The sequence below is a fragment of the Schistocerca gregaria genome, chromosome 7 (assembly GCF_023897955.1).
Source record: "Schistocerca gregaria isolate iqSchGreg1 chromosome 7, iqSchGreg1.2, whole genome shotgun sequence".
NCBI lineage: Eukaryota > Metazoa > Arthropoda > Insecta > Orthoptera > Acrididae > Schistocerca > Schistocerca gregaria.
Window position 1 is genome coordinate 315,025,539 of NC_064926.1, and position 26,299 is coordinate 315,051,837.

The 26,299-nt window shown below is 42.3% G+C and overlaps 2 protein-coding genes across 12 annotated transcripts in view; both read left to right on the forward strand.

Moving 5' to 3' along the window:
- LOC126281804 (uncharacterized) overlaps positions 1-26,299 on the forward strand; it is a 312,553-nt gene that overhangs the window by 95,216 nt on the left and 191,038 nt on the right. The gene's annotated exons all lie outside the window — the stretch shown is intronic.
- The window catches only part of LOC126281805 (clathrin light chain), a 62,312-nt gene that overhangs the window by 26,617 nt on the left and 9,396 nt on the right, over positions 1-26,299 (forward strand). For 8 of the 11 annotated variants that reach the window (XM_049981025.1, XM_049981031.1, XM_049981024.1 and 5 more), the window contains 2 exons: positions 5,831-5,866; positions 21,866-21,967. In XM_049981025.1, the coding sequence (XP_049836982.1) occupies positions 5,831-5,866; positions 21,866-21,967 (138 nt within the window). The remainder of the gene's footprint in view (positions 1-5,830; positions 5,867-21,865; positions 21,968-26,299) is intronic. The other 3 variants (XM_049981028.1, XM_049981033.1, XM_049981029.1) reach the window with 1 other exon arrangement.

A 26,299-nucleotide genomic window follows, 5' to 3' on the forward strand; every position in this document is an offset into this window, starting at 1 on the left:
ATACTGGTGCCAAAACCTCTGCGTCAGTAAATAAATTTAAAAAAAAGGTGGAAGACGAGCTTTTTTCTCCGCCTCTAGTTTCGACCACTGCATTTTCATACATTATCCAATGAAGGAAATACAAATTCCGTATTGTTAATCTTTGAATGTAGCAGCATTTCAATGTACTATGAAAATCAGTCTGGCAAGACTGTTTGGGATGTTTGTCAATATGGCCAACTCTACGTTCTGAATTTTTTCATACCTGTGAGAAGAGATGGTTGCAAATAGGAACTTCCATAAATTGTGAATCACATGCAGTATTCTCTTCACCATAAGAATAATACGAATATAAACATTTTGCCACATATTCTTTTGTGTTTGCTGCTGCTATCTCATTTGAGTCCTGTCTGCCTAATAAACTAAGAAACTAGAATGAGACAACAGCAAACACAGAAGAATATACATATATCATGTCATGTTTATATTCATATTATTCTTATGCCTAATAGTGATACAGTCAGAAATGAAGCACGGCAATTGACTTGATTTTTTAAATCTAAGATGACACTAATTTCTGTACAGAATGTAATCTACTAAATAGGCGTCTGCAAAGATTTTCAAATAAAGGAAAAATTTTTACTAAACTCTCGGTCAGAACATCTTCTATGATATGCAGTCTATTATTATTGTTGATTGTTATCAAAGAAAGCAGCAGTGTAACAACAAATAGCAGTCTCTTGCCATTGTTTCACTAATGAAATGATTGCTCTTTTTATTTTAATTGTAAGCGGTGGTAGTGTGCACAAAAGCAAGACATGCCGCAAGTGGTGACAGGCCATAAACACTCATTATCAGAATGCGACAAACAATGCATGACACTGTACAGTAATGCATTGTCAGCTTAGAGTGACGTAGACACCTGTAACAAAGAGAACAGCACTTATCAGATCAAAGAAAAATAATCAATTCAAACCAGACGAAGCACGTGAAAAAGGAAGGGTACCCGTATAAATATGGACAGAATGCCTAACGCATAGAAATGGCTACCTGATAAGGCTTAACTGCTAAGCTTAAGACTCGAACCAGACTACTGTAGCTGTATCATCATTCATTCGACCTAAATTCTCATATTACAATGGACCAACTTTGTTTTGATTTGGAGGTGCGGCCTAAAACTTTCTCCCCCTTTAAATTAGTCTCGAATTTCAGGTGCGGCTTAGATTCGGGAAAATTTGTTTCCTTGATTTTGAGTCTTATTTTTCAGGTGTGGCTTGGATTAGTGTGTGGCTTAGATTCGAGTAAATACGGTTGTCTTTGCTGTCATTTGTTTTTTCTGTGGTTCAAAATGATGGAATAAGTACTGTAGTGTAAGTCTCCTTGCTCTGAAGATGGCAGATATACAACTGAAATTTAGAAAAAAAGAAGTAAAGTTTATGCAGCTGCACTTCCAAAATTTTGTGGATGAATTATTAGGTTGTGAAAATGTCAAGATGCATTTCTTGAACTTTGTTTGATGCTGCTATTTTCTTTGTGAACATAAAGTTCCTGTAAGGAATGCTATAAACAAAGCTTGCATAGTTTTTTCTAGTACTGTCTTTAGTACCCATGATGCTAGCCAACTCAAAATATGAAAAACATAATTTCGTGTGCTAGTTGTAACACAGTTGGCCCCCTTTCTTAACTGATTCCTTCAATACCTGGGCAGTTTGTGTAGTGATATTTCTAGTGTTGTACTTTAACTCAGTACTAGCTGCATTTCTGCTGTAATAAAGGTTAGTCCCTCCCAATTTGTTGCAGATAAAATAGTTCATCCCTTCTGTTTTTATGTAAGTGTTACCTCTGTAATTGATGTACAGATTTCCATCTGTACAGTTCATGTTGTAAAGTGTGCATTTGAGAGTCATAGATCCAGTTTGCATCATGAATGAGATTCCTTTGTTTTGGTATTTTATGTTGGTCTCTCACATGTTTTAATAGTCCATGGACAGAACTTTGTCTGTTTTGTAGTGGCATACTCCATCAGAATTTGTAGGAACTAGAGCTAAAGTAGTGTTTACTCTTCCTGTTTCTTTGAAGCTCCTTCTTCACACTTTACCACTTTTAGTGGATCATTCAAGAGTTGGATCACATTCTCCAACAATCTTCTGTAGTAAATCTTCATGCAGTTGATCTTATCTGTTTAAGTAAAGTCCACTATTCCACATTACCACATCTGCTACACGAACATTTCACAACTCTAGTCATACCAATGACAATCAATATCCTTGACTGAAACCATTTTTACATTTCTACACTTTCTCTATTACTGTTATCACATTCTCTGAATGTAAAACAGTTAAGTACACAATATGTATAGAGTACTTTGTTTACTTGTTTGCACACCACCATTTTCGGTAATTAAACTTTTAAATGAGATGAACTATTAGACATAGTTTTATTTCGTCAGTGTAAGAACACTATAATTGAGCAGCAAGCCATAAAGAATGCAGTACAAGAAAGCCGTTGCACCATGTGAGAGTCAAAGAATGAAGTACTACGTGCACTCTTCCTGTCTTCCTGCCTCTTAGACAACTCAGCATTACAATTTAGTGGCTTTTAGTGTGTTAATTTAGATGAAAACTAATCTGTTGATGTAGATGTAGAAGATATGTACTGGACATACACTGGTGAGCCAAAACATTGACCATTGCTAACCATTAGATTGAATACTTCATGGTATCCTTGTGGGCACACGACACAGTAAGGAAAGTATGTTATCAGAGCAGAGCCTAATAGGGAATCATTCTAGTGATACAGGGGAAAATCCCTTGGTGTAAGGGACTTTGGGAAAGGGCAGATAATGGCATGGTTCCTTGGAACAAGCATTACGGAAGCAGTGAAGCTGGTAAGTGGATGATGTGCTGCTGCAGTCAGCTTCTGTGGAAACTGGTTGAAGGATGGTGAATCCATGAGTAGGCAACAAGGTATTAGAATTCCATGTCTCATCACAGAACATCACAATAATACCATCTTACAGCAGGATAACTAACCATGTCACAAGATCAGAACCATGCTACACTTATTTGAGCAGCATTTAATAATGCACTTGTGGATGCCTTAGCCAAAGGTTTCCCCTTCTCTAAAATCGATAGAACCCATATGGGACACTGTTGGGTGCCAGCTCTGTGGGCACCAGATTAGCAATTGAACAAAGATGCTGTGACTTACCAAATGAGAAAGAGCTGGTACACACACACACACACACACACACACACACACACACACACACACACACATTCAGGCTTTCGCAGCCCACGGTTGATTCATCAGGAAAGAGGGAAGGAGAGGGAAAGATGAAAGGATGTGGGTTTTAAGGGAGAAGGTGAGGAGTCATTTCAATCCCGGAAGTGGAAAGACTTACCTTAGGGTCAAAAAAGGACAGCCCCCCCCCCCCCCCCCCCCATACACACACACAAACAGTATGTTTGTTTTTGTGTGTCTATCGACCTGCCAGTGCTTTTGTTTGGTAAGTCACATCATCTTTGTTTTTAGATATATTTTTCCCATGTGGAAACCTACCAAGGACTTGTCAAATAGATGAGATGCAGAATTTCTGCTGGATTGTGTCAAGGGTGGACTGAAATGCCATTAATGTTTTGGCCCATCAGTGTGTTTCCTTGCTGCCAGTTCATCTGTTCTTTTTTAATGTCCACTGCAGTGGACAGCCATTAATGGTCACGTATTTGGAGTTTCCAATCAGTCGTAAGGCTGCAAATGCATGCAGGGCACAGTACCAGTAGGGAGTGTCCACTGGAATGGGCTATGTGCATTTGCAGCCTCGGAATTGATTGCAAAAACATGACATTAACAGCTGTCAAAACCACAGTGGGCATGGGTACCACAGGGTTAACAATATTAGTTAAAATGCAGTTAAATATACAGTGATAATTGAATGTTAATAATCTTACAACTAAGTGTTCTCCAAATTTACGTGTATCAGCAGTAGCCTTTAACAAAATTAGTTGCGATGTCACCCAATTTCTGTATTGATTTGTCCAATAAAAGTATTATTGATTTTGTGAGTTCTGTTCTTTCTCATTGCTGATACAATACCAGCAATTTTTCTTTGAAGAAATAACTTTCTTTTAGAAGTCTTATATTAAATAAGAATAAATTTCCCTCAGAAAGTGAACTGTATTGTCTTGTTGCACTGTAGCATCTATTGATGTTACATTGTACTAAAACTATTATTTGGATAATGCTGTCAGCTGTGTAGATTGGTTATTTTGGCAATATCTAAAAACCATAGGCTATGGAGACATCTACTAGTCATGTTACTGCTGAGCTGTTATTTTTGACTACATACTAGTGGAGTTTAAATAGCTGTGTTAGTGATGGTTCCCAAGTTCAGGTACAGAGCAGAGACAGCATTAGAGCACTAGTTTCACCAAACTCAAATCATTTGACTGCCCAGAAGCTGTGCAGTGATATGTCTGACAGTGGGGTCACTGTCTGAATATGCCCAAAGATTTTCTATAAACTGCTTGCAGCTGTAATGTTCTGAATGTTAATTATTATTTGTGGGCAGTTAGCTGTCTAGTTGGTGGGGAACCTTACTTCAGTTTCCTGATTCTTTCACATTGTAACTCAAAACACACTTAGCAGTAAAGTAAGAAAGAAAAATTTGAAATATTTGCGTTCAACAGTGAAGTACAGGAGTTTTGGCAGTAGCCAATAATGATTCAATATCATTTACATATGTAGCAGTAACTATGCAATTAAAATCAAATTTTTGACTACTGAAAAAGTCCTTAAACTGCTCTGACAATTCCATGTCTGTTCATAAACAGAATGTAGGAAAGAGTTTTGAAATACTCTAACTGCATACTTAGTTCCGTTCATTTAGTTGGGTTGGAGGTTGCATTGTAGACTGCAGTGCAGATAATCACATGCTTGAACCCACGTCAGTTCTTGAAATTTTTTCCATTTGTTACTACTTCCTCTAATTCACTTGTCATAAAGATCATTGTAACAATATTACCAAGCCATTCTGTACCATTGAAACCACACTGTATTCTCCATTTTCCAACTGTTCTGGACCACTGTTGGCATAATACTGTGTGCCGTAACACTAAGCGATGTGAATTACATTGTTTCCTTTCCTTTACTTTACGAATATCTGAGCATTCAGATGTGTCCTGAGGATAATGAGAATCAGTGAGCTGCTCACACATTCTGTGAAAGGGTGAACCCATTCTTGGGGTTAAATAAAAAGTTTCATTTGCAAAAAAGTGCTGTAGAGCAGTTGAAACTAAGGCTCAGAGACTATCTAATGAAACCAACCACTGACTCCAGTGTGCATGTTGCTGTTATGATTAAGATTTTACACCACAGGAACATTTGAAATAGTGGTTGGTCATTTTTTAAAGCAGACGTAGCACCAGCTTGCAGAGCTCTCCATAAGCCTTATGAGAGAATTACTCAACAGCAACTTCTCTCCATGGGGCAAAAGGAGATGCACAAGTCAGTCAGTTTACTGCTTCCTTAGTATTTCTTTGTGTATCTTTTTCCCTTTCTCACATGAATCTTGTTTTCAGACAGGGATACTTGTAGTAAACATCAGGGTTCAAAAGTGTTTGTTCCTGTAGCAGTAAGTTCGGTTGTCTCAAATTCAAGTAAATGTTATTTCTCTCATGTAATAATGGCTGCAAGTATATAAAAGAATACTTGTTCTAACGGTTACATAACTGTATTGGAAAAACTGTATTGCAGCATTATTGAAAAATTGTTATGAAGTGAACTTTAATGCAATTAGTGGTTCTTTCTTCAATATTTTGTTTACTGAAATGAAATGTTTTTTATTTACAAGCAAAAGTTCAGCTGGATGGTTTAACTAGTCAGCCAAGTAAGTGTGCTTAAATTGTCTCCAACAGTAGTTTGCTTTGATACCATATTATTATATTATTTGGATTCTCATTGTTTTTCCTTTGTTAATGCTGTCAGTATTACAATCATATGTTCAATAAATTCCTTTAATTTTTCTTTATCTGAGGGTGTTCAAATATTTTGCTGTTAGTATCACTGGTATTATATATTATTAGGTGATATTACGAGGGTGGTTTGAAAAGTTCTTGGAACGGAATACAAAAAAGTACTTACATCACTGAAACTTTTTATTTTTTAATGTAGTTTCCTTGTAAATAAACGTACTTGGTCCAGCGGTGTTCCAGTGCGTTGATCCCATCTCGAAATTGAGTTTCCTCCAGGCCCGCAAAATAGTTGTCAGCTCTGGTTATCAATTCATTTGAAGTGAATTTTCCATCCACCAAGAAAAATTTTCAGTTTTGGGAAGAGATGGAAGTCTGATGGAGCCACATCAAGTGAATAATGTGGGTTTGGCAACAATTAATACCATAGTTTGTGTAATTTTGCCATGTCCATTCTAATGTGTTTACCTGCGTCAAGGGTTGTGGCACTCACCTTGCAGATAATTTTTTCATTTTTAATTCTTCAGTTAAAACGTGACATTTGGCAAGCGTGAGCAATTTCATGCACTTTCAATCTGCAGTCCTCCATGACCATTTTGTGCACTTTTACAGTAATTTCCAGAGTATTGACACATTTTGGCTGACCAATGTGCGGATCATCTGAGCTCCCCCAACAAAGTTTAAATTCATTTGTCCACTTAACAGTTCAATATGAAGGAGCAGAGTCCCTCAGTGTACTCTGGAAATTAGAATGAATGTCCTTTGCTTTTACACCTTTCTTTACGAAGTACTTCATCGCTGCTCAAATCTCGATTCTCTTCGCCCCTCCCCCTCAAAAATCACTACACAGGAACAACAGAGTGACATCACTGCCACAGCTCTCTTCTAAGAGCACTGACATGGCACTTGTTTACAGGCAACAGACCAATGAATATCACTTGAACAACTCATTGTGCTAGCACTGACTTCTTGTAGCAATTCAGAGAACTTTGCAAACCACCCTTATAAGTTTATTGGACATAGGCAAAGTTCTGTGCCATATTTCTGTGCTGGATGTTCAGTCTTCTAAGGCTGGAGACATCAGATGCTATAAAGACATAATTTGTTAATTCTGAAAGCTTAAGTTTTAAAATGTCAGGCACAGAAACGGCCTAATGCCTAAAACCTTGTATCACTAAGTGGGTAAAATAATTTGATTAAAAGTAAAAACTCACTGGTCGGAGAGGATTTGTGCTGTTAACACGAACATAAGACAGGAAGCTTCACTACCTTTTTGTACAAATTCTTTTTGGAGAGCGTGAGGCACAAATGCCACCAATCCACACACACACACACACACACACACACACACACACACACACACACACACACACACACACACTATTGCAACATTGTGTCAGCTCAGGTGAAGGGCTTGGAGTGGTTGAGGGGTGAAGGGACTGGGAGAGTGGGAAGGAGAGTACGTGGAGACGGGGTGAAGCCTAAGAGGGAGGAAAGAGGTACACAGGATAGGAAATCGGGAGCTAAAGGTGGTAGGTGCATAGTATAAAAATGCAACACATTGACACTGGTGAGTTAGTGCATTGCACAGTGTTTTTTTTTGGGGGGGGGGGGTGGTTGGATTGGAAGGGGTGACGAAACAGAGGAAGGGAAGCCTGTGTTGCTTAATTCACTGTGAGCTAACTCTCTTCCCCACAGTCTCCCCATCATCTGTTCTCAGCTTGCTCCCAATTCATTTCTTGTCAACATACACCGTGCAAACCCATTGGTGCAAGTACATGTTACAGGCATGTGTATATGTGTTACATTTATTCTAAATAAAAAGATTTTTCCAAAAGCTAGTGAAATTTTCAGTCTTGTTTTTATCCTGTTGACACAGTACCACTACTATTCAGTAAGTTGTCACCTCTACTTAGATTTAACAAACATCCGGGATAAGCATGGATTTTTAGTACTGCCTGGGGTAATTGTCTGAGTTTGTAAAAATGTTCAGGGTCTTAGTTTTATGAATGGTGAGGATATAATTCTTAGTCTGAGAACTATATGTTAGACATTTGGTTTTTTTTAACATTCTCTTACACATCTCACCCGACTGAGGAGCAAGTGCTGACATCGATAGGGACGTGTGGTTAAGGGATGAACCACAACTTTTCACTTCGGAATTTGGCAACACAATGGGGATAATGGGTTCATGTTGTTTTCATGCATGAAGTTGTTGAAATCTTATAATTATGGCCCTCCTCAACCCTTACAACGGAAACTCCCCATCGCACCTCCCTCAGATTTAGTGGTAAGAGGGCCTAGTGGACAGCTTGTCAAAAACTGAACACAGATTAAGCATGAAAACAGTAAAAAAGTGAAATAGAAACAGTGAATGGTCAAAGAACAAAAGATTCAATAAAGAGCAGCTGTAGTGAGAAACGATGTCATGGGTAAGTGGTCATGGTGTTAGACTGTTAAGTGGGGGAGCTGAGTTCAAAGCTTCCTCGTACCTATTAATTATTTATTTATTTATTTTTCCACTGTTCACTGTATTCAAATTTGTCTGTCATGTGTAATGTCCATTTGCAACACTGAGGTGGAAGAAGGCTACCTGTAATGAAAGTTGCCTGCACCACTACTGTTAGCATCCAAGAGGAAGTTGGTTTCAAATGGGAACAACAAGACTTCTACTGTGTCATACATGGCATTAGTGTGTGTGTGTGTGTGTGTGTGTGTGTGTGTGTGTGTGTGTGTGTGTGTGTGTGTCTGTGTCATATGATAGGACCTATAGCCCTCCTTACCTGATTTAGGTATTTGTATGAAAGTGAATGTGACCACTTACAAGGAAATGATGAAAACATAATAGTTGGTCACATGTTGTTATTGGGGGCCTTCAGCCCTGAGACTGGTTTGATGCAGCTCTCCATGCTACTCTATCCTGTGCAAGTTTATTCATCTCCCAGTACCTACTGCAGCCTACATTCTTCTGAATCTGCTTAGTGTATTCATCTCTTGGTCTCCCTCTACGATTTTTACCCTCGACGCTGCCCTCCAATACTAAATTGGTGATCCCTCGATGTCTCGGAACATGTCCTACCAACTGATCCCTTCTTCTAATCAAGTGATGCCACAAGCTCCTCTTCTCCCAAAGTCTATTCAATACCTCCTCATTAGTTATGTGATCCACCCATGTAATCCTCAGCATTCTTCTGTAGCACCACATTTCGAAAGCTTCTATTCTCTTGTCTAAGCTACTTATTGTTCACGTTTCACTTCCATACATGGCTACACTCCATACAAATACTTTCAGAAACGACTTCCTGACATTTAAATCTATACTCAATGTTAACAAATTTTTCTTCAGAAACACTTTTTTTCCATTGCCAGTCTACATTTTACATCTTCTCTACTTCGACCATCATCAGTTATTTTGCTCCCCAAATAGCAAAACTCCTTTACTACTTAAAGTGTCACATTTACTAATCTAATTCCCTCAGCATCACCCGACTTAATTCGACTACATTCCATTATCCTCGTTTTGCTTTTGTTGATGTTCATCTTATATCCTCCTTTCAAAACAATGTCCATTCCATTCAACTGCTCTTCCAAGTCCTTGCTGTCTCTGACAGAATTACAATGTCGTCGGCGAACCTCAAAGTTTTTATTTCTTCTCCATGGACTTTAATACCTACTCCGAATTTTTCTTTTGTTTCCTTTACTGCTTGCTCAATAATCAGATTGAATAACATCGGGGATAAGCTATAGCCCTGTCTCACTCCCTTCCCAACCACTGCTTCCCTTTCATGCCCCTCTCCTCTTATAACTGCCATCTGGTTTCTGTACAAATTGTAAATAGCCTTTCGCTCCCTGCATTTTACCCCAGACGCCTTTAGAATTTGGAAGAGTGTATTCCAGTCAACATTTCAAAAGCTTTCTCTAAGTCTACAAATGCTAGAAATGTAGGTTTGTCTTTCCTTAATCTTTCTTCTAAGATGAGTCGTACGGTCAGTATTGCCTCACGTGTTCAAACATTTCTACGGAATCCAAACTCATCTTCCCTGAGATCATCTTCTATCAGTTATTCCATTCACCTGTAAAGAATTCTCATTAGTATTTTGCAGCTGTGACTTATTAAACTGATACTTCAGTAATTTTCACATCTGTCAACACCTGCTTTCTTTGGGATTGGGATTATTATATTCTTCTTGAAATCTGATGGTATTTCGCTGGTCTCATACGTCTTGCACACCAGATGGTAGTTTTGTCACTGACTCTCCCAAGGCTGCCAGTAGTTCGAATGGAATGTTGTCTACTCCGGGGGCCTTGTTTTGACTCGGGTCTTTTAGTGCTCTGTCAGTCTTTACACATCATATCTCCCATTTCATCTTCTACATCCTCTTCTGTTTCCGTAATACAGTCCTCAAGTACATCACCCTTCTATAGACCCTCTATATACTCCTTCCAACTTTTTTGCTTTCCCTTCTTTGCTTAGAACTGGATTCCCATCAAAGCTCTTCATATTCATGCAAGTGGTTCAACTTTCTCCATAGGTCTCTTTAATTTTCCTGTAGGCAGTATCTATCTTACCCCTGGTGAGATAAGCCTCTACGTCCTTACATTTGCCATCTAGCCATCCCTGCTTAGCCATCTAGCCATCCCTGCTTAGCCATCTAGCCATCCCTGCTTAGCCATCTAGCCATCCCTGCTTAGCCATCTAGCCATCCCTGCTTAGCCATCTAGCCATCCCTGCTTAGCCATCTAGCCATCCCTGCTTAGCCATCTAGCCATCCCTGCTTAGCCATCTAGCCATCCCTGCTTAGCCATCTAGCCATCCCTGCTTAGCCATCTAGCCATCCCTGCTTAGCCATCTAGCCATCCCTGCTTAGCCATCTAGCCATCCCTGCTTAGCCATCTAGCCATCCCTGCTTAGCCATTTTGCACTTCCTGTCGATCTCATTTTTGAGACATTTGTATTCCTTTTTGCCTGCTTCATTTACTGCATTCTATATTTTCTCCTTTCATCAATTAAATTCAATATTTCTTCTGTTACCCAATGGTTTCTACTAGCCCTCGTGTTTTTACCTATTTGCTCCTCTGCTGCCTTCACTATTTCATCCCTCAAAGCTACCCGTTCTTCTACTGTATTTCTTTCCCCAATTACTGTCAGTTGTTCCCTACTGCTCTCCCTGAAACTTTGTACAACCTCTGGTTCTTTCAGTTTATCCTGGTCCCATGTCCTTAAATTGCCACCTTTTTGCAGTTTCTTCAGTTTTAATCTAAAGTTCATAACCAATAGATTGTGGTCAGTCAACATCTGCCCCTAGAAATGTCTTAAAATTTAAAACCTGGTTCCTAAACCTCTGTCTTACCATTATGTAATCTATCTGATACCTTTTAGTATCTCCAGGGTTCTTCCATGTATACAACCTTATTTCATGATTCTTAAACTAAGTGTTAGCTATGATTACGTTGTGCTCTGTGCAAAATTCTACCAGGCGGCTTCCTCTCATTTCTTAGCCCCAATCCATATTCACCTACTACATTTCCTTCTCTCCCTTTTCCTACCCTAGAATTCCAGTCACCCATGACTATTAAATTTTCGTCTCCCTTCACTATCTGAATAATTTCTTTTATTTCATCATACATTTCTTCAATTTCTTAGTCATCTGCAGAGCTAGTTGGCATATAAACTTGTACTACTGTAGTAGGTGTGGGCTTTGTATCTATCTTGGCCACAATAATGCTGTTTGTAGTAGTTTACCCGCATTCCTATTTTCCTATTCATTATTAAACCTACTCCTGCATTACCCCTATTTGATTATGTATTTATAGTCCTGCACCTACGGTACGGCTCTGTATCGTTGATTCACACAAGCCTCCCCACCATCGGCAAGGTACATGGTTCATGTCGCATAAGCTGCAATAAACGAATGCAACTGTTCATGTTAAGCACAGTTTTTGTGTTCTGTCAAAACGTATGCTTTTAACATTTTTCAAGTTGCATTCTGTTTCAAAAGTTTTGACTCTTGAATTCCTTTTTTCATTTTTTTCATCTCTTTGAAACATTTATTTGGCATCTAGCCTGCTCTCACCATTCATCACATTTACTTGTGACAGTAATATATTCTTACCACATAACTTATATTCTATAACCAATGTGTAGTATGAAAACTGCCAAGACTAGAGTAAGAGAACAAATATTTCTATAACTGGATAGACAGTTTATAAAGTTTTGAAAAAATAAGTGGTACGATGGGGTTTAGAACCCAGCTCACCTATTTCCTAGTCCAACCCTGTGAGCATGATGCCATGGCTTTCACATTCTCTTGATGTTTTACTTAAGTCTGGATCCTTCACCATTTGTTTTACTATTTAATAGTGCAGTACAATCCACTGGGCCATCTAACCACTAAATCTGAGAGGGGTGCTTTGGGGAGATTTCCTTCTTCGATTCCTTCTTCGATTCCTTCTTCGATTCCTTCTTCGATTCCTTCTTCGATTCCTTCTTCGATTCCTTCTTCGATTCCTTCTTCGATTCCTTCTTCGATTCCTTCTTCGATTCCTTCTTCGATTCCTTCTTCGATTCCTTCTTCGATTCCTTCTTCGATTCCTTCTTCGATTCCTTCTTCGATTCCTTCTTCGATTCCTTCTTCGATTCCTTCTTCGATTCCTTCTTCGATTCCTTCTTCGATTCCTTCTTCGATTCCTTCTTCGATTCCTTCTTCGATTCCTTCTTCGATTCCTTCTTCGATTCCTTCTTCGATTCCTTCTTCGATTCCTTCTTCGATTCCTTCTTCGATTCCTTCTTCGATTCCTTCTTCGATTCCTTCTTCGATTCCTTCTTCGATTCCTTCTTCGATTCCTTCTTCGATTCCTTCTTCGATTCCTTCTTCGATTCCTTCTTCGATTCCTTCTTCGATTCCTTCTTCGATTCCTTCTTCGATTCCTTCTTCGATTCCTTCTTCGATTCCTTCTTCGATTCCTTCTTCGATTCCTTCTTCGATTCCTTCTTCGAATGACAGTTATCTGATCACAAGCAGCAATATTGCACAATGATAAACCAGTCATAATTAGTGGTGGTGGTGCATGATTCAGACACATGCTGGTAGAAAGAAGTATCTCCTTGCACAAGGCATAACACAATTTTCTCACAAACATCATAATTGAAATGGGATTTCTGAATTAGAAGCACTCTCAATAATCTTACCTTACATGTGCAGAATGTACACTGTCCAGTCACATTGTGACCACATGTCAAAAGCCTGAATAACCCTTTCTGCAGTCTGGATCACTGCAAGACACACAGGAAGTGTCTGTGAGGTTCTGGAAAGTATCAGCAGGGGTGTGGAGCCATGCCAACTCTAGAGCTGTGGTCAACTGGTCTAGGTTTCTTGGTGGTCTGAACAGCCCCATTTGAGGTAGCACTAGAGATACCAGATTGGTTTTAAATCTGGAGTTTGGTTGCCGTGGGAGTATGGTAAACTCATCCTAGTGTTCCTCGGACCATGCACTTACACTGAGAGCTGTGTAATATGTTGCATTGTTCTGCTGCCAGGTGCCATCATGCTGAGGAAGAGAAAACTGCATGTAGGGCTGGACACGATTTCAAAGAATAGATGCAGATCCACGTTAATGGACTATGTCTTCCAGAATGATGAGATCCTGCAGGGAATGCCTTCCAGCCTACAGCGCTCAGACGATTGTTGCAAGGTGTTTGCTTTGATGTTTCAGGCCAGTGGGGCAAAAAACGTGATTTATCTGAAAAGGTCACTTGTCATCACTCAGAGGGCATCCAGTTGTTGTACTGGCATGCGAAATCCAGCCATCATCGCCAATGAACAGCAGTCGGTGTGAGTGTATGAACCAGGTTCTTGTTGCAGAGACCCTTTCACAGCAGCATTTGCTGAGTGGTCATCGAGAAGATGCTGTTGGTAGCCCCTTGCTTTATCTGGGCAGTAAGTTGCTCAACAGTTTCACTTCTCCTAAATACTATAACAATTCGACCAAATTCCTGGGTGATGTCAACAACTCCAGATGGAACACACCATGAATGAGGGACTGATGACCGCACTGTTTACTCCATTAGTCACCACCACCACCACCACCACCACCACCACCAACCACCTTATATACCCATATACCCCCAGGGGTTGACTGATCTTTGGTGGGTTCGTGCTTGGCTACCACAGGGCCCCAGCCTTTGCATCTTTCCCCTTCCATGCTGCTTGTCTATCCTCTTTCTACTCTTTCTCCCCCCTCTTGGGGAACACATCTGGTGTGTTTTTCGGAATATGTTCAGCATTTTCAGTGGCTGACATAAGAACATCCTTGCCATTATTTCTCGTTTCTTTTTTCTTTCTTTATTCATGTTCTCCTATCCTTCCTCCACTTACGCGTTTCTCTTTTCATTATTCCTCCCTGTGAGGTCCTGAAGGCCGGCCAACATGTTTAATACTTAACTGGTGACATGGTGACATGTAATTCTCAGCCCTAGGTCAACAAGTAGAGTTCACACATACCATCTGGCACAGGCCAGGCCCAGAGAGGGATGATTCCCTGGGCTGCTACCTTCCTAGATTGCTGATTGGTCCCTCTGTCAGGTGTTCGGGAGGTGTGACCTGAGGTGTGAACAATCGCCTAAGGCAGGTGAACCGCCTCGAAGGGGGGCCAAGTTGGAAAGAGCACGCCATCGGATATGATGGCAGTCATGGGGATTTCCTCGCAATGAGCCTATTATCTTCTTTACAGTCAATGTCTGCTAAATGTAAATGGAATGAAGATCCTGATTCAAAGACCCTCCCAGCTGCACCACAGTTCCTCATCGTTTCACGTACTGGAGATGGCCAGTCCTTTGCAATGGTAAATCTGTTTCTTATTCAGAAAAGTGGTGGTGCAACTGTAGACCCTGGGAACCCAGCTCTTTTACACTATGGCAGTTTGCTTTTGGTGAAGACTACTTCTGATTCTGAAGCACAACTGCTTTCTGCTTTACTTCTCCACGGCTTCCCTGTTTGTGTCGAGGCCCATGGAACTCTGAATTCTTCCCGTGGTGTTATTTACACTAGGCTGCTAGATGGTCTGATAGAGGTAGAAATCTAAATGTAGCTCTCTGATCAGGGTGTCATTACAGTCCATCGGGTGATGAAAAAGGCAGAGGGATCCTTAGTGTTCACATGCACTCTTTTTCTCAGTTTTGATAGTTGTGCTTCCATCAAAGATCAAAGCAGGCTATGAAGTTGTCACAGTCCAACCGTACATTCCAAACCCAATGCACTTCTACCAGTGCCACACTTGAATGTCCTGTTAACATACTACCAAATATGTAATATGTGGTTGGGATGCTCATGAGGAAAATTGTCCTCCTCCTCTCTGCTGTACCAACTGCAATGGCAATCATGCTGCCTCTTCTTGAGATGAGTGGGCTGTCCAGGCAGTTTGGTTAAGGAAAAAGTGCCTTACCCAGTCACTAGAAAGTCATGGGCTAGTCACAAACCCTGAATTCTACCTTAACAATTACAGTACTGTTCTTTCTTGCTCCATGAAGGACATGTCCATGCAGACATGTGAGGTCACATTCAGCACTGGGGTTGTGAAATTGCCCAGTGTCGTGGTAGCATTGCTGTCTCCTTGTTCAGTTAGGCAACAAGCCACCAAACTTTCACCTTGCGGAGTGAAGTTGTCTGCTAGACAACTGGCAGGATGGAAAGGACAGAAGGAATACTCCTGTGATGACTTCATACATCTGTCCAGCCAACAAAGATGTCTTCCTTTGCCAACTAGAAAGGGTCCAACACCTAAATCCAAAGGCAAATGCTCCTCTAAGACAGTGTCGCCATGTGATACCCCCATCTGGGTGACCCCTATGTCATTGGTGCACACTGCCATCCATTTTTCTGCCCTGGACTCCATGGACTGACAGAGGGAGAATGCTGATGATGCCTCTGTAGATCGCATGGAGCAGGATCCCCAGCCTCTGTGCCCTTCAGCATTGAGTCTTCGAAAGCTAGCACTAGCCAGCTGCCGAGGTGACACCCCTTCATTATGACTCTCCATTAACAGAAATCGGAGAGGATTTGCGGCTGCTCTTAGAATCAGTGTCGGTGCTCTGTGCCTCCAGGAAACAAAATTGTGTCCTCACAACTGCATTGAGCTCTTGCATTTCTTTCCAGTTCATTTTGACCTTCCCCTCCAAGGATGGCATTCTATCTCGTGGGGAGTCATGCTTCTCGTATGGGATGATGATCGTAGTCTTCCTGACTATCCGCCTTCAAGCTGTTGCAGTTCACCTCTCCCTTTCTCACTTGACCTTTCCCTCCATACCATTCACATCCCTCTGTCACTTGATGTCATCAGGCAGACTTCCTCTGGCTTATTGTACAGCTACCTCACCACTTTCTGCTGCTCAGTGACTTTAATGCACACAATCCCTTTGGGTTTCTCTCAGAACCTGTCAGGAGACTCCCTCTTGACTGACCTTCAGTCAACTCGACCTCCTCTGCCTTAACATAAGAACACCCACGTTCCTTTCAGATTCCACACACACCTCTTTCCATTTGGATGTATCCTTCAGCACTGCCCAGCTTGCCCATAATCTTGAGTGGTCTTTTCCCTTTGACACATACTCGAGTGACCATTTCCTGTGAACTGTGTTTGCTGACTCTTGCCCCAACTACATGCCCACCCAAATGGTAATTTACTAAGGCCGACTGGAGGCTTTACACCTCAATAGTGACCTTCGAAAACATTTCCAGTTGATATGACTGGGTAGAATATCTTGGAAACCTTACTGCCACGGAATGTTTGTTTCCTCACACTTCCTCTTTACCACACTGTTTACCCATTCCTTGGTGGACTGAGGTGTACCATGATGCAGTGTGCACTCGGAGATATGTTCTCCACATTTCTCACTATCATCCTGTGATGGCAAACTGCATTAATTATAAACAGTTGTGTGCACAGTGTTGTCACCTCCTTCGGGCTAGCAAAAAAAGGTAGCTGGACTTGATTCCAGTTATTTTAACAGTTCAGCTCCTTTTTCTGCCATGTGGGTCAACCTCCGATGGCTCTGTGGGACCAGGATCAATTCTCCACTTTTCAGCATGACAATAGCAGACATCATTGTGGACCCTGTTGCTATCTTCAACACCTTGCACTGCCATTTTGGGAGATTTCAAAGCTGCTCAGACTTCCTCCATCAGAAACGGTGGCTCGGGTGATGCCCATATCTTCGCAGAATTAAGAGTGCTACAATGCCGCCTTTACTAAGAGGGAGCTAGATCATGCTCTCACTTCATTCTGATCTGCTGCTCCAGGGCCAGACAATGTTAACATTCAGATGTTGCCCACCTTTCTCTTGTGGGCAAGCACTTCCTGCTTCGTGCATATAACTGCTTCTTGGCAGAGGACACATTTCCCAGACACTGGCATGAAGCCACTGTCATAGCCATACCTAAGCCCAGTAAGGACAAATACCTTCCTTCTAGCTACCGCCCCATTTCTCACCAGCCGTGTTTGCAATGCAATGGAACGTATGATTCATGCTAGACTGGTATGGTGGCTCGTCTCTTGCAATTTACTACCCACTACACAGTGTGGATTTTGAGCTCGCCATTCTGCAGTTGACCATCTCGTCACTTTTTCCATCCATGTCATGAATGGTTTTCTGTGGAAGTCCCAGACATTGTCCATGTTTTTGAATTTGTAGAAAGCCTGAAATACCTGCTGGAAGACTTGTATCCTGTGTACATCCTACTTGTGGGTCTTCTGTGACCACCTGCCCAACTTCCTTCAGGAATTTTTAGTGTGTGTGTGTGTGTGTGTGTGTGTGTGTGTGTGTGTGTGTGTGTGTGTGTGTGTGTTTTTTCGTTCCTCCTTGTCGGTCATCTTTTTTTAGGAAGATAGTATGCTCCAGTTTCTGTCCTGAGCATCTTCTGTGCTATCGCCATTAACCCTTTAATGGCCTGTTTCCCACTGGGCATCTCTGGCTCCCTGTTTGTTCTTGGTTTTGCCTTCTATTGCAGTTCTCCATGGACTTCTTATTAAGCTGTGTTTCAGCGATGTCTTGATCATCTACTTGTGGAGCATTGACAATGGTTTTAGTTTTTCCACTGACTAAACTGATTGTATGAATTTCTGGAGGTGCAGTTGGTTTCTTCCACCATCTTTACGTCTTGGGTCTGTTGCTCTTCCATTTGTTGAAACTATGGAAATCTGGGGCTCGTTACGAAACTTTCATAGTCCTACCTTATCTCTTACTAGGGAGCCTGCTGTATGTGGTCCCTCAATGTCCTACATGTTCTCAGTGGTACTTCCTGGGGAGCAGATTGAACTAACATCCTCCATTCTTACCCTTCCCTTGTCCATTCGAACTAGACTATGGGTGTTTTGTTTATGCATCTGCACATCCATCCCTCTTACGCTGTCTCAATGCTGTGTATTGTCATGGCATTCATGTGGCTACTGGCACCTTTTACATTAGCCTGGTTGAGTACCTGTATGCCGAACTATCGATGTCATACTTCCGTGACTTTCTCCTCAGCAGATGTGTGTCCTGTTTGTCCACAATGTGTGGCCACCCATCCAGTGCCTCATTTGATGACTCCTTTAGTCGTCACTGGGATGCATCTCTCTTCTCTATCTGTTAGAGCTCGCTTTTGGGTCTTAATCGTAACTTAATGCTGCTTGCCACTTTCCCGATGAATATGTACCCTTCACCACCTTCGCTTCGTGTAGCAGCCTCTGTTCACATTGGCCTTCATTCGCTCCCTAAGGACACTACTTCAGCCTCACTCTATCACCTTCAGTTTCACAACCTTCACACAGAACTTCGTGATAGAACCTTTGTGTACACTGATTGCTTGCAGACTGACTGGTGTCGGGTGTGCCTTCGTCATTGAGAGTGACATTTTTCAGTATCAGCCTCCGGAACATTGCTCAGTATTTATAGCAGAGCTCTTAGCCCTATATCAGGACATGCAGTACATTTGGTGGCACAGGCTTTTCAGTTGTCATCTGCTTTGACACTCCGTGCCATTCAAAGCCTCTGTGTGCTGTACACCGTCCATACTTAGTGCAAAGGGTGTAGAAATGCTGTCACTTGCTCACTCTTCGTTGAGCCACTGTAAGGTTTGTGGTTTCCTGGCCCCATTGGTCTTGCAGGAAATGAAGTCGCTGCCAAGGCTGCAGTCCTCTTACCTCAGCCTGCTCGTTCTTATGTCCCCTCCAATGTCTGTCAGCAGGTGGTTTCACTTCAGCATCACCACTGGTCTTCCCTTCATGGGAACAACATCCGGGCTATTACGCCCCTGCCAGTGGCTTGGATGACCGCCTCCTCAGCCCTCTGGCTATGAGATCATTATTTTAGCTAGGTTGCATATCAAGCACTGTCTTTTATTGCCATTTAAGTGGTTCTCCCCCACCATTTTGTGCTCATTGCACTCAATCTTTGATGGTCTGCCATTTCCTGATAAAATGCCCTTTTTTAACCACTTACATTCTCATTTTTTGTTTGTGTTCTGAGTTATCAACTGTTTTAATGAAGACCTGTGGGCTGTCAACTACATTTTACTTTTTATCTGTTGGTAGCAATATGGTGAAGGACATTTAATTTTTAGTTTAGGACCTCCATTTCTCTACAGTGTATTTTGTAGATATTTCATCATTATCCTGTTTTTAGCTATCTTTTCTTCTGTCGATTGGGATTAAAATGGAGTCATTTGTAACTCTTCACTTTGTCTTCTTGTTATACAGTTCTGACATGGGGGGCTTATGACCCAAGATGTTTTTGCGTAAAAAAAAAACTTATATTGGTGCAGGTTTGTGACACAGAATTCTCAAGCTAAAGCTGGTCAGCGCATTAGTTGCTTAGTATCATCACTATGGACAGTCTTCAGAGACAGCTGTATAGTTCTTTGGTAAATCCCTTGATACAATATGTCTACCTCAGTGTTTGGTAAGTGACTATGGGATGGAGAGCTGCTAATGCAAGACTCTTCAGAGGCAATGTCATGGACAGCCTTCTCCAAATAAGTTGTGCTCTTTCTCAATCAACATGTTGACTATCCCTGCTACTTTCCCCTACTAATTCATAAGAACTCATCCAACAGTTTGGGTCACTGTCGGGCAGTATATTCACATAAACAAAAATCTCTGTTGGCTAGTCTCTGTGGTGAAAGAAATAGAAATGAGAGCAGAAACAGGGTGCTGATCACGCACCAAAATGTACAGTGCGGCTATAAAATAATGGGACTGTCGTTGTAAAAAAATTATTTCAAAGATGTACAAATGTCACCCTCAATATACCTCTAGCCGTCCAATGCTCATGTGAATTTTCATTGATGGAAATAGTGCTGTAAGTCTTCTGTGAGATCCTTGATGATGCTTGTCACTTTTTCTTCCTCTGCTTAAATGACCTGAAACATTCATTCTTTTCACGTAAACTTGACCTCAGGAAATAAGTCACGTGGTGATAGGCCAGGTGAATAAGGGGGTCTGACACTGGGAAGCTGTAAGTCATGAAGAACCTTGTAACAGAAAAATTCAGTATAAGCCAGTGCATTGTCTTGATGCGGAAACCATGACTAAATACTCTGAGGTTTTGGGATTGTAACCAGATCATGTTGACTCCTTGCCTCAATATTCGGCTGGCAACCTTTCAGCCATCTGCGGATTAGTGTCCACCACTGAAGAGTGCTAATTCAAGGTGTTAGCTTTATAGAAAAAACTGGCATGGAGACACATGTACATTGGTGGCCCTCACAGGAGCATTTTCTGTTGAAATCTAACCCCACTGCAAATACTGTTTCATCTGTGGCACCCAGGCGCATGCATAAAAATGGCCACCCCTCTGTCGGGATGTGCACTCGCCATGCTAAAAACAAACATCAGATGTCACCAGACAGTCATTATGAATAAAATACTTTTCCTCGTAAGAAATTGCAGATAACTGTGTCCCAAGCCTTGTCCAACTGAAAGCTACTGTCAAGATTTAAAACTCTTGTTCTAGAGATATTTGCAGATTCTTTAATTACTGAATCCCAAAAGGACCTCAGAGGGCCAAGATTTTTGTGGCAGAATAATCCAGTGTCCTGTGGTAATTGTGCTCAACTATGGCCAACTTACTGGGCTGCAAAAGGCGAGGGTGGCACTCTCGTTCAGTCCACCTTTCATGTACTGTGTGAATCATCTGACATTTGTAAGCTTTGCTGCATTGGCAAGGAATTTTGTAAATTCCAGCCTTCTGCAATCCCATATCATCCTTTACTGAACTGAGAAGAGCATTGATTGTTGCCAGTGGCCAGAAAACTACTTCAACTTGATATTTCCTTAGGATCTTGCCTACTTTAAATGAAAGGTTGCCCATCTATGAAAGAAGCCATTAAAGTCCAGGCAAGACAGAAATGTTTTTTGAAGTTCTAGATACTATAAAGTCTCTGAAATGACTAATTATTTTGTGGAGTAAAAAAGAATTGAACTCAACTCTTGAGTTCTGGTAGTAGTGTTAGAAAGTATTGTAGTACAGTTTGAGAAAAGTTGATTCATGTGTGGATAATGATATGAGGCTGTCATTAATTTAGTGAAAACTTTCTCAAAATTCATCTTGTTAAAAAGTATGTAAGTGGTGCTGAAAATATTAGTGAACAGCAGCTTAGATGAAATACCCTGGCTTCTCCCTGTATTGTTTCTAATATTTTTGTTTTCTTTCCCCCGCCCCACTCACTCTTGGTGCAAACCATTGAGATACATTTTGTATCTTTCATAGTGTCCAGTTTTATTTTTTGAGGCAAAGTGCAGAGTCATTGTCTGCTATTAAAGTGTATTGTGCAAAGTAGATTAAACTTAGAATCACTCATTTATTCTTTCTGTTACTGGAATGCCCATATTTGTATGGGAATATCATCACCACTTACTAAAAGCTATTTGTATGTTTCTTCCAGAAATATTTTCGACACCAACACCTCCAAAACCGGTTGTGAAGGAAGAACCAGAAAAAATTAGGAAGTGGAGGGAAGAACAGAAGAAACGCCTTGAGGAGAAAGGTTAGTTACGTTGACTCACACAGCTGCACTTCATTTCACAGAGAATAGGTATGGTAACTAACAGGATGGACCCAAGAGTTCACTTAACAGTTCAATGCTACTCTGTGCATTTTTATGAATCAGTTCATTGCAAGGATTGACAGCACCGACACTAATAACACAATTAATCCATGAAAGCAAAATATTGTAAACATTTTGCTATGAGTGCTCCTGCTTCTGTGGTGATTGTCTATCACAGATATGAGGCAATTGCGATGCCTGTGTGAGAGTGTGAGAATCATTGCCGCATTCTTGTGTGGTGGGGAGAGACCGAATCCATCTACAAAGCACTCTGGTGAACCTACATAAACAGTGCTATGTAGTGCTTAATGGTTACTTTCTCGGTTCAGCACATGGGGCTGAACATAACCTTGTAGTTTTGGAGACACAGGATTTTATGCGAAGAGTATTTGAACAAAATATCGTGCTCAATCTTACTGCTCGTTGTATCACGATAGCAAAAGTGATAAATGCCAACCCTCGAGCCGGAACCTTCAACGGTTGGAAGTGACCCACACAGAGGCCCCCGTCGTCCCACCACCGTAGCCCGGGACAGAACGGGTGACAAGCTGTCGAACTCCGGATCTTGTTCCACTTCGGGAGGGGCAAGATCCAGTGGTGAGGACGATGGGGAAGGCACAACCACAGGTGAACCAGCCTCCTGAGAAACCGGGCCTGCAAGGGGGCCGGCTCTTGCCGGGACATCTCTAATGATGGCGATGGCGGTGCTGGAGCTATTGGAGGCCGCAAAGGCTGACAACCATCGCAATATGACAGTCGCAGGTGGGAGGGGCGGTAGCGTCCCCTGAGGAAACACGGGTGCCAGCAATGGGGAAGCCGGCACCTGAGGGGTCGGAGGGTGCGTGCCCAAATGTGGACGTAGCTGATTTTGGTGGCGTATCTCTCGGTCCCCCGCCTGCAAGGTATAGAGCCAGCGGCAATTGAGGTGCAGGGCCACCGCTGGTATCTAGTGTGGATTGCGACCAAACCCACGTGCCCAGACTGACATACCCGGTGGAAAAGTGGGTACCCTGTTTTGTGAATACTGGCGAGGACCAGGCTGGAGGAGGTGCAGCAGTCCTAGGTTGGCGCCCATGGAGGAGCTCTGCTGGGCTGTGTTCTCCCATCGGAGTGATCCAGTATGCCTTCAGGAAACACGTCAACGCCGCCTCCGCAGGAAATTCGTGTACAAACTTCATCTGCATCTTAAATGTGCCCACCATGGGCTCAGCTTCCCCATTAGATTGTGGATGAAAGGGGTTAAAGCAATGTGTCGAATACCAAAGCACCTACAAAAATCCTGGAAGGTATGAGAAATAAACTCAGGTCCATTGTCGGATACCAAGGTAACTGGCAGACCTGCCATGGAAAAGATTTTTTTGCGAGTGTCCAGATTGCAACTTCTGAAGTGGTTGAGGAGCAGCGAACCACATATGGGAATTGGGAATAAGCATCAATGACAATGAGCCAAAAGCCATTGAGAAGCAGGCCCGCAAAATCTATGTGAACATGTTACCATGCCTGGGTTGCAGGTGGCCATGAAGAGAACGCTAACCTGGGAGACGCCTGTTCCCTCGCACACTGGGAACAGGTGCCCACCAAGTGCTCAATATATATCTATACCGGGCCAGTACACACGTGTGCGAGCCAAGGTTATAGTACGGGAAACACCCTAGTGTCCCTCATGTAATGTGAAGACCTCTCTTTGCAACCTTGCAAGAACAATCATGCGAGGATTATGAAGAGGTTGGCACGACCACCCCTACTGAACGAGGCGAACTACTTACCGGAGAACTGGGTCAACTAGTGATTGGGAAGCCATCAACCCCTTGGCGGGACGTCACATCCAAAAGAAACTGCATAATCTCCTTCCAATCAAACTTAGGATCCGGGCCCACTGGAAGACGGGAAAGAGAGTCGACTTTGGCATCCTGTCCGGTAGGGCGAAAATAAATGTCATAATGGTACTTAGAGGAACAAGGCCCAGCGCTGCAGTCTGTGGACCGCCCTATCCGGAATCTGAGAGGTGGGGCCAAATAGCGATAGTAGTGGCTTATGGTCAGTGATTAACTGAAACTTTGTGCCATACAAGAAAGGGTGAAACTTGGTAGCAGCATAGACAATGGCCAAAGCCTCTTTTTTTCCATGTGGGAGAAATGGGCCTGCGCGGGACTAAGTGTTTGACACAAACGCCGGTGGCTGCTCGGAGCCATCTGTGTTGCGATGGGCCAGGACTGCCCCCACCCCATACTGTGAAGCATCTGTAGCCAGGACTAATGGCTTCCCTTCAACGAGGTGAACGCTTGCTCACATGCAGGCAAGCAATCAAAAGGAACACCCTTGCGCAGAAGGCAGTACAGAGGGTGGGCTATGGTGGAAGCCCTGGGAATGAACCGGTGGTAATAGGCAATCTTGCCTAAAAAAAAGCTTGTAACTCCTTCAGTGAAGCGGGCTGCGGAAGGTCGACAATACCTTGGACCAAACTTCCTAGAGGCTGGATGCCGTGCCAAGAGATGATGTAACCCACATACTCAATGGACGTTTGGAAGAAGTTAGAGGGTTCGGAGGTTGTGCAAGTGTTCCTTCGTACTGCAGTCTGTGACAATTGTCGTCCGGCTAATTAATACAATGAGGGATTGTCAACATGACATGGTAAAGATAATGCTGAAATATTGCCGGGGCACTGGATATTCCGAAGGCCAACTGCTGGTATTGGTAAGGGCCAAACGGGCTGTTGACGACAGCCAGCCGCTTGGGGTCCTCATCAAGTGGTATCTGTTGATAAGCCTCAGAAAGATCAATTTTCGAAAAATATTGGCCTCCTGCCATGTCGGAGAACAATTCATTAGAATGTGTGCAAGGGATAGGTGTCCACGACTAATTGGGAATTAATGGTGGCCTTGAAATCGCCACAAAGACATAATTTTCTTGAGGTTTTCCTGACCATAATGAGGGGCAAAGCCCACTCACTAGAAGAAATGGGAAGAATGACCCCCAAGGGCTGTCAGCCGGTCTAGCTCTGCTTTTACCTGAGGGCGGAGAGTCAAGGCGATCTGCCTCGCGTGTAGAAAACGCGGGCGAGCCGATGCCTTCAACGTTAAGTGAGCTTCAAAGTCTGAAACACGCCACAGGCCCTCCTCAAAAATATCCTTAAAGTCAGAGGTCAAAGATTCCAACGATTGATAAGGAACCTATTCGGAGACCAACTGTATGGTGTATGCTATAAAAAAACTGAAAGCTTGAAATGCATTCTATCCAAAAAGGTTAGCGGAGCTCGCATCACTGACAAAAATAAGAGGCTGAGTGACTGATTTGTAAGTAACATCGGTAGTGAATTGACCCAGTTGGGAATGAACAGTTTACCATAACCGCGGAGATGTCTGTAAACTGGTTTCAACGGGGGTGACCCAAGGTCGAAGTAAGTTTGTACATTCAACAAGGAAACTGCTGCACCCGTATCTACTTGCGTGTAACATGACCCCACCATCTAAGCCTGTTCGCCCTGTTTTTCTTTGATTTCCTGATTGTGCACACCCTCCTGTCTTTGTTCCCATCTACTAGTACCTGCAATCATCATAGCTACTTTCATATCCATAACCTCAACCTTATTCATAAGGTAACCTGAATCCACCCAGCTTTCGCTGCCATACAACAAAGTTGGTTGAAAGCTTGAAAAGTGCACAGATAACTTAGTCTTGGTACTGACTTCCTTCTTGCAGAAGAGAGTAGATCGTAGCTGAGCGCTCACTGCATTAGCTTTGCTACACCTTGCTTCCAGTTCTTTCACTATGTTGCCATCCTGTAAGAATATGCATCCTAAGTACTTGAAACTGTCCACCTGTTCTAACTTCGTTCCTCCTATTTGGCACTCAATCCGGTTCTCTCTTTCCCACTGACATTACTTCGTTTTGGAGATGATAATCTTCATACCATAGTCCTTACATTTCTGATTTAGCTCTGAAATATTACTTTGCAAACTTTCAATCGAATCTGCCATCACAACTAAGTCATCCGCATATGCGAGACTGCTTATTTTGTGTTCACATATCTTAATCTCACCCAGCCAGTCCATTGTTTTGAACATATGGTCCATAAATAATATGGACAGTGGAGGCAGGTTGCAGCCTTGTCTTACCCCTGAAACTACTCTGAACCAGGAACTCAATTTATTGTCAACTCTGTTGCCTGACTATGTAAAGATCTGTAATTGCAAAAGTTTGCCTCCTATTCCATAATCTCATAGAACAGACAATAACTTCCTCCTAGGAACCTGGTCATATGCCTTTCCTAGAT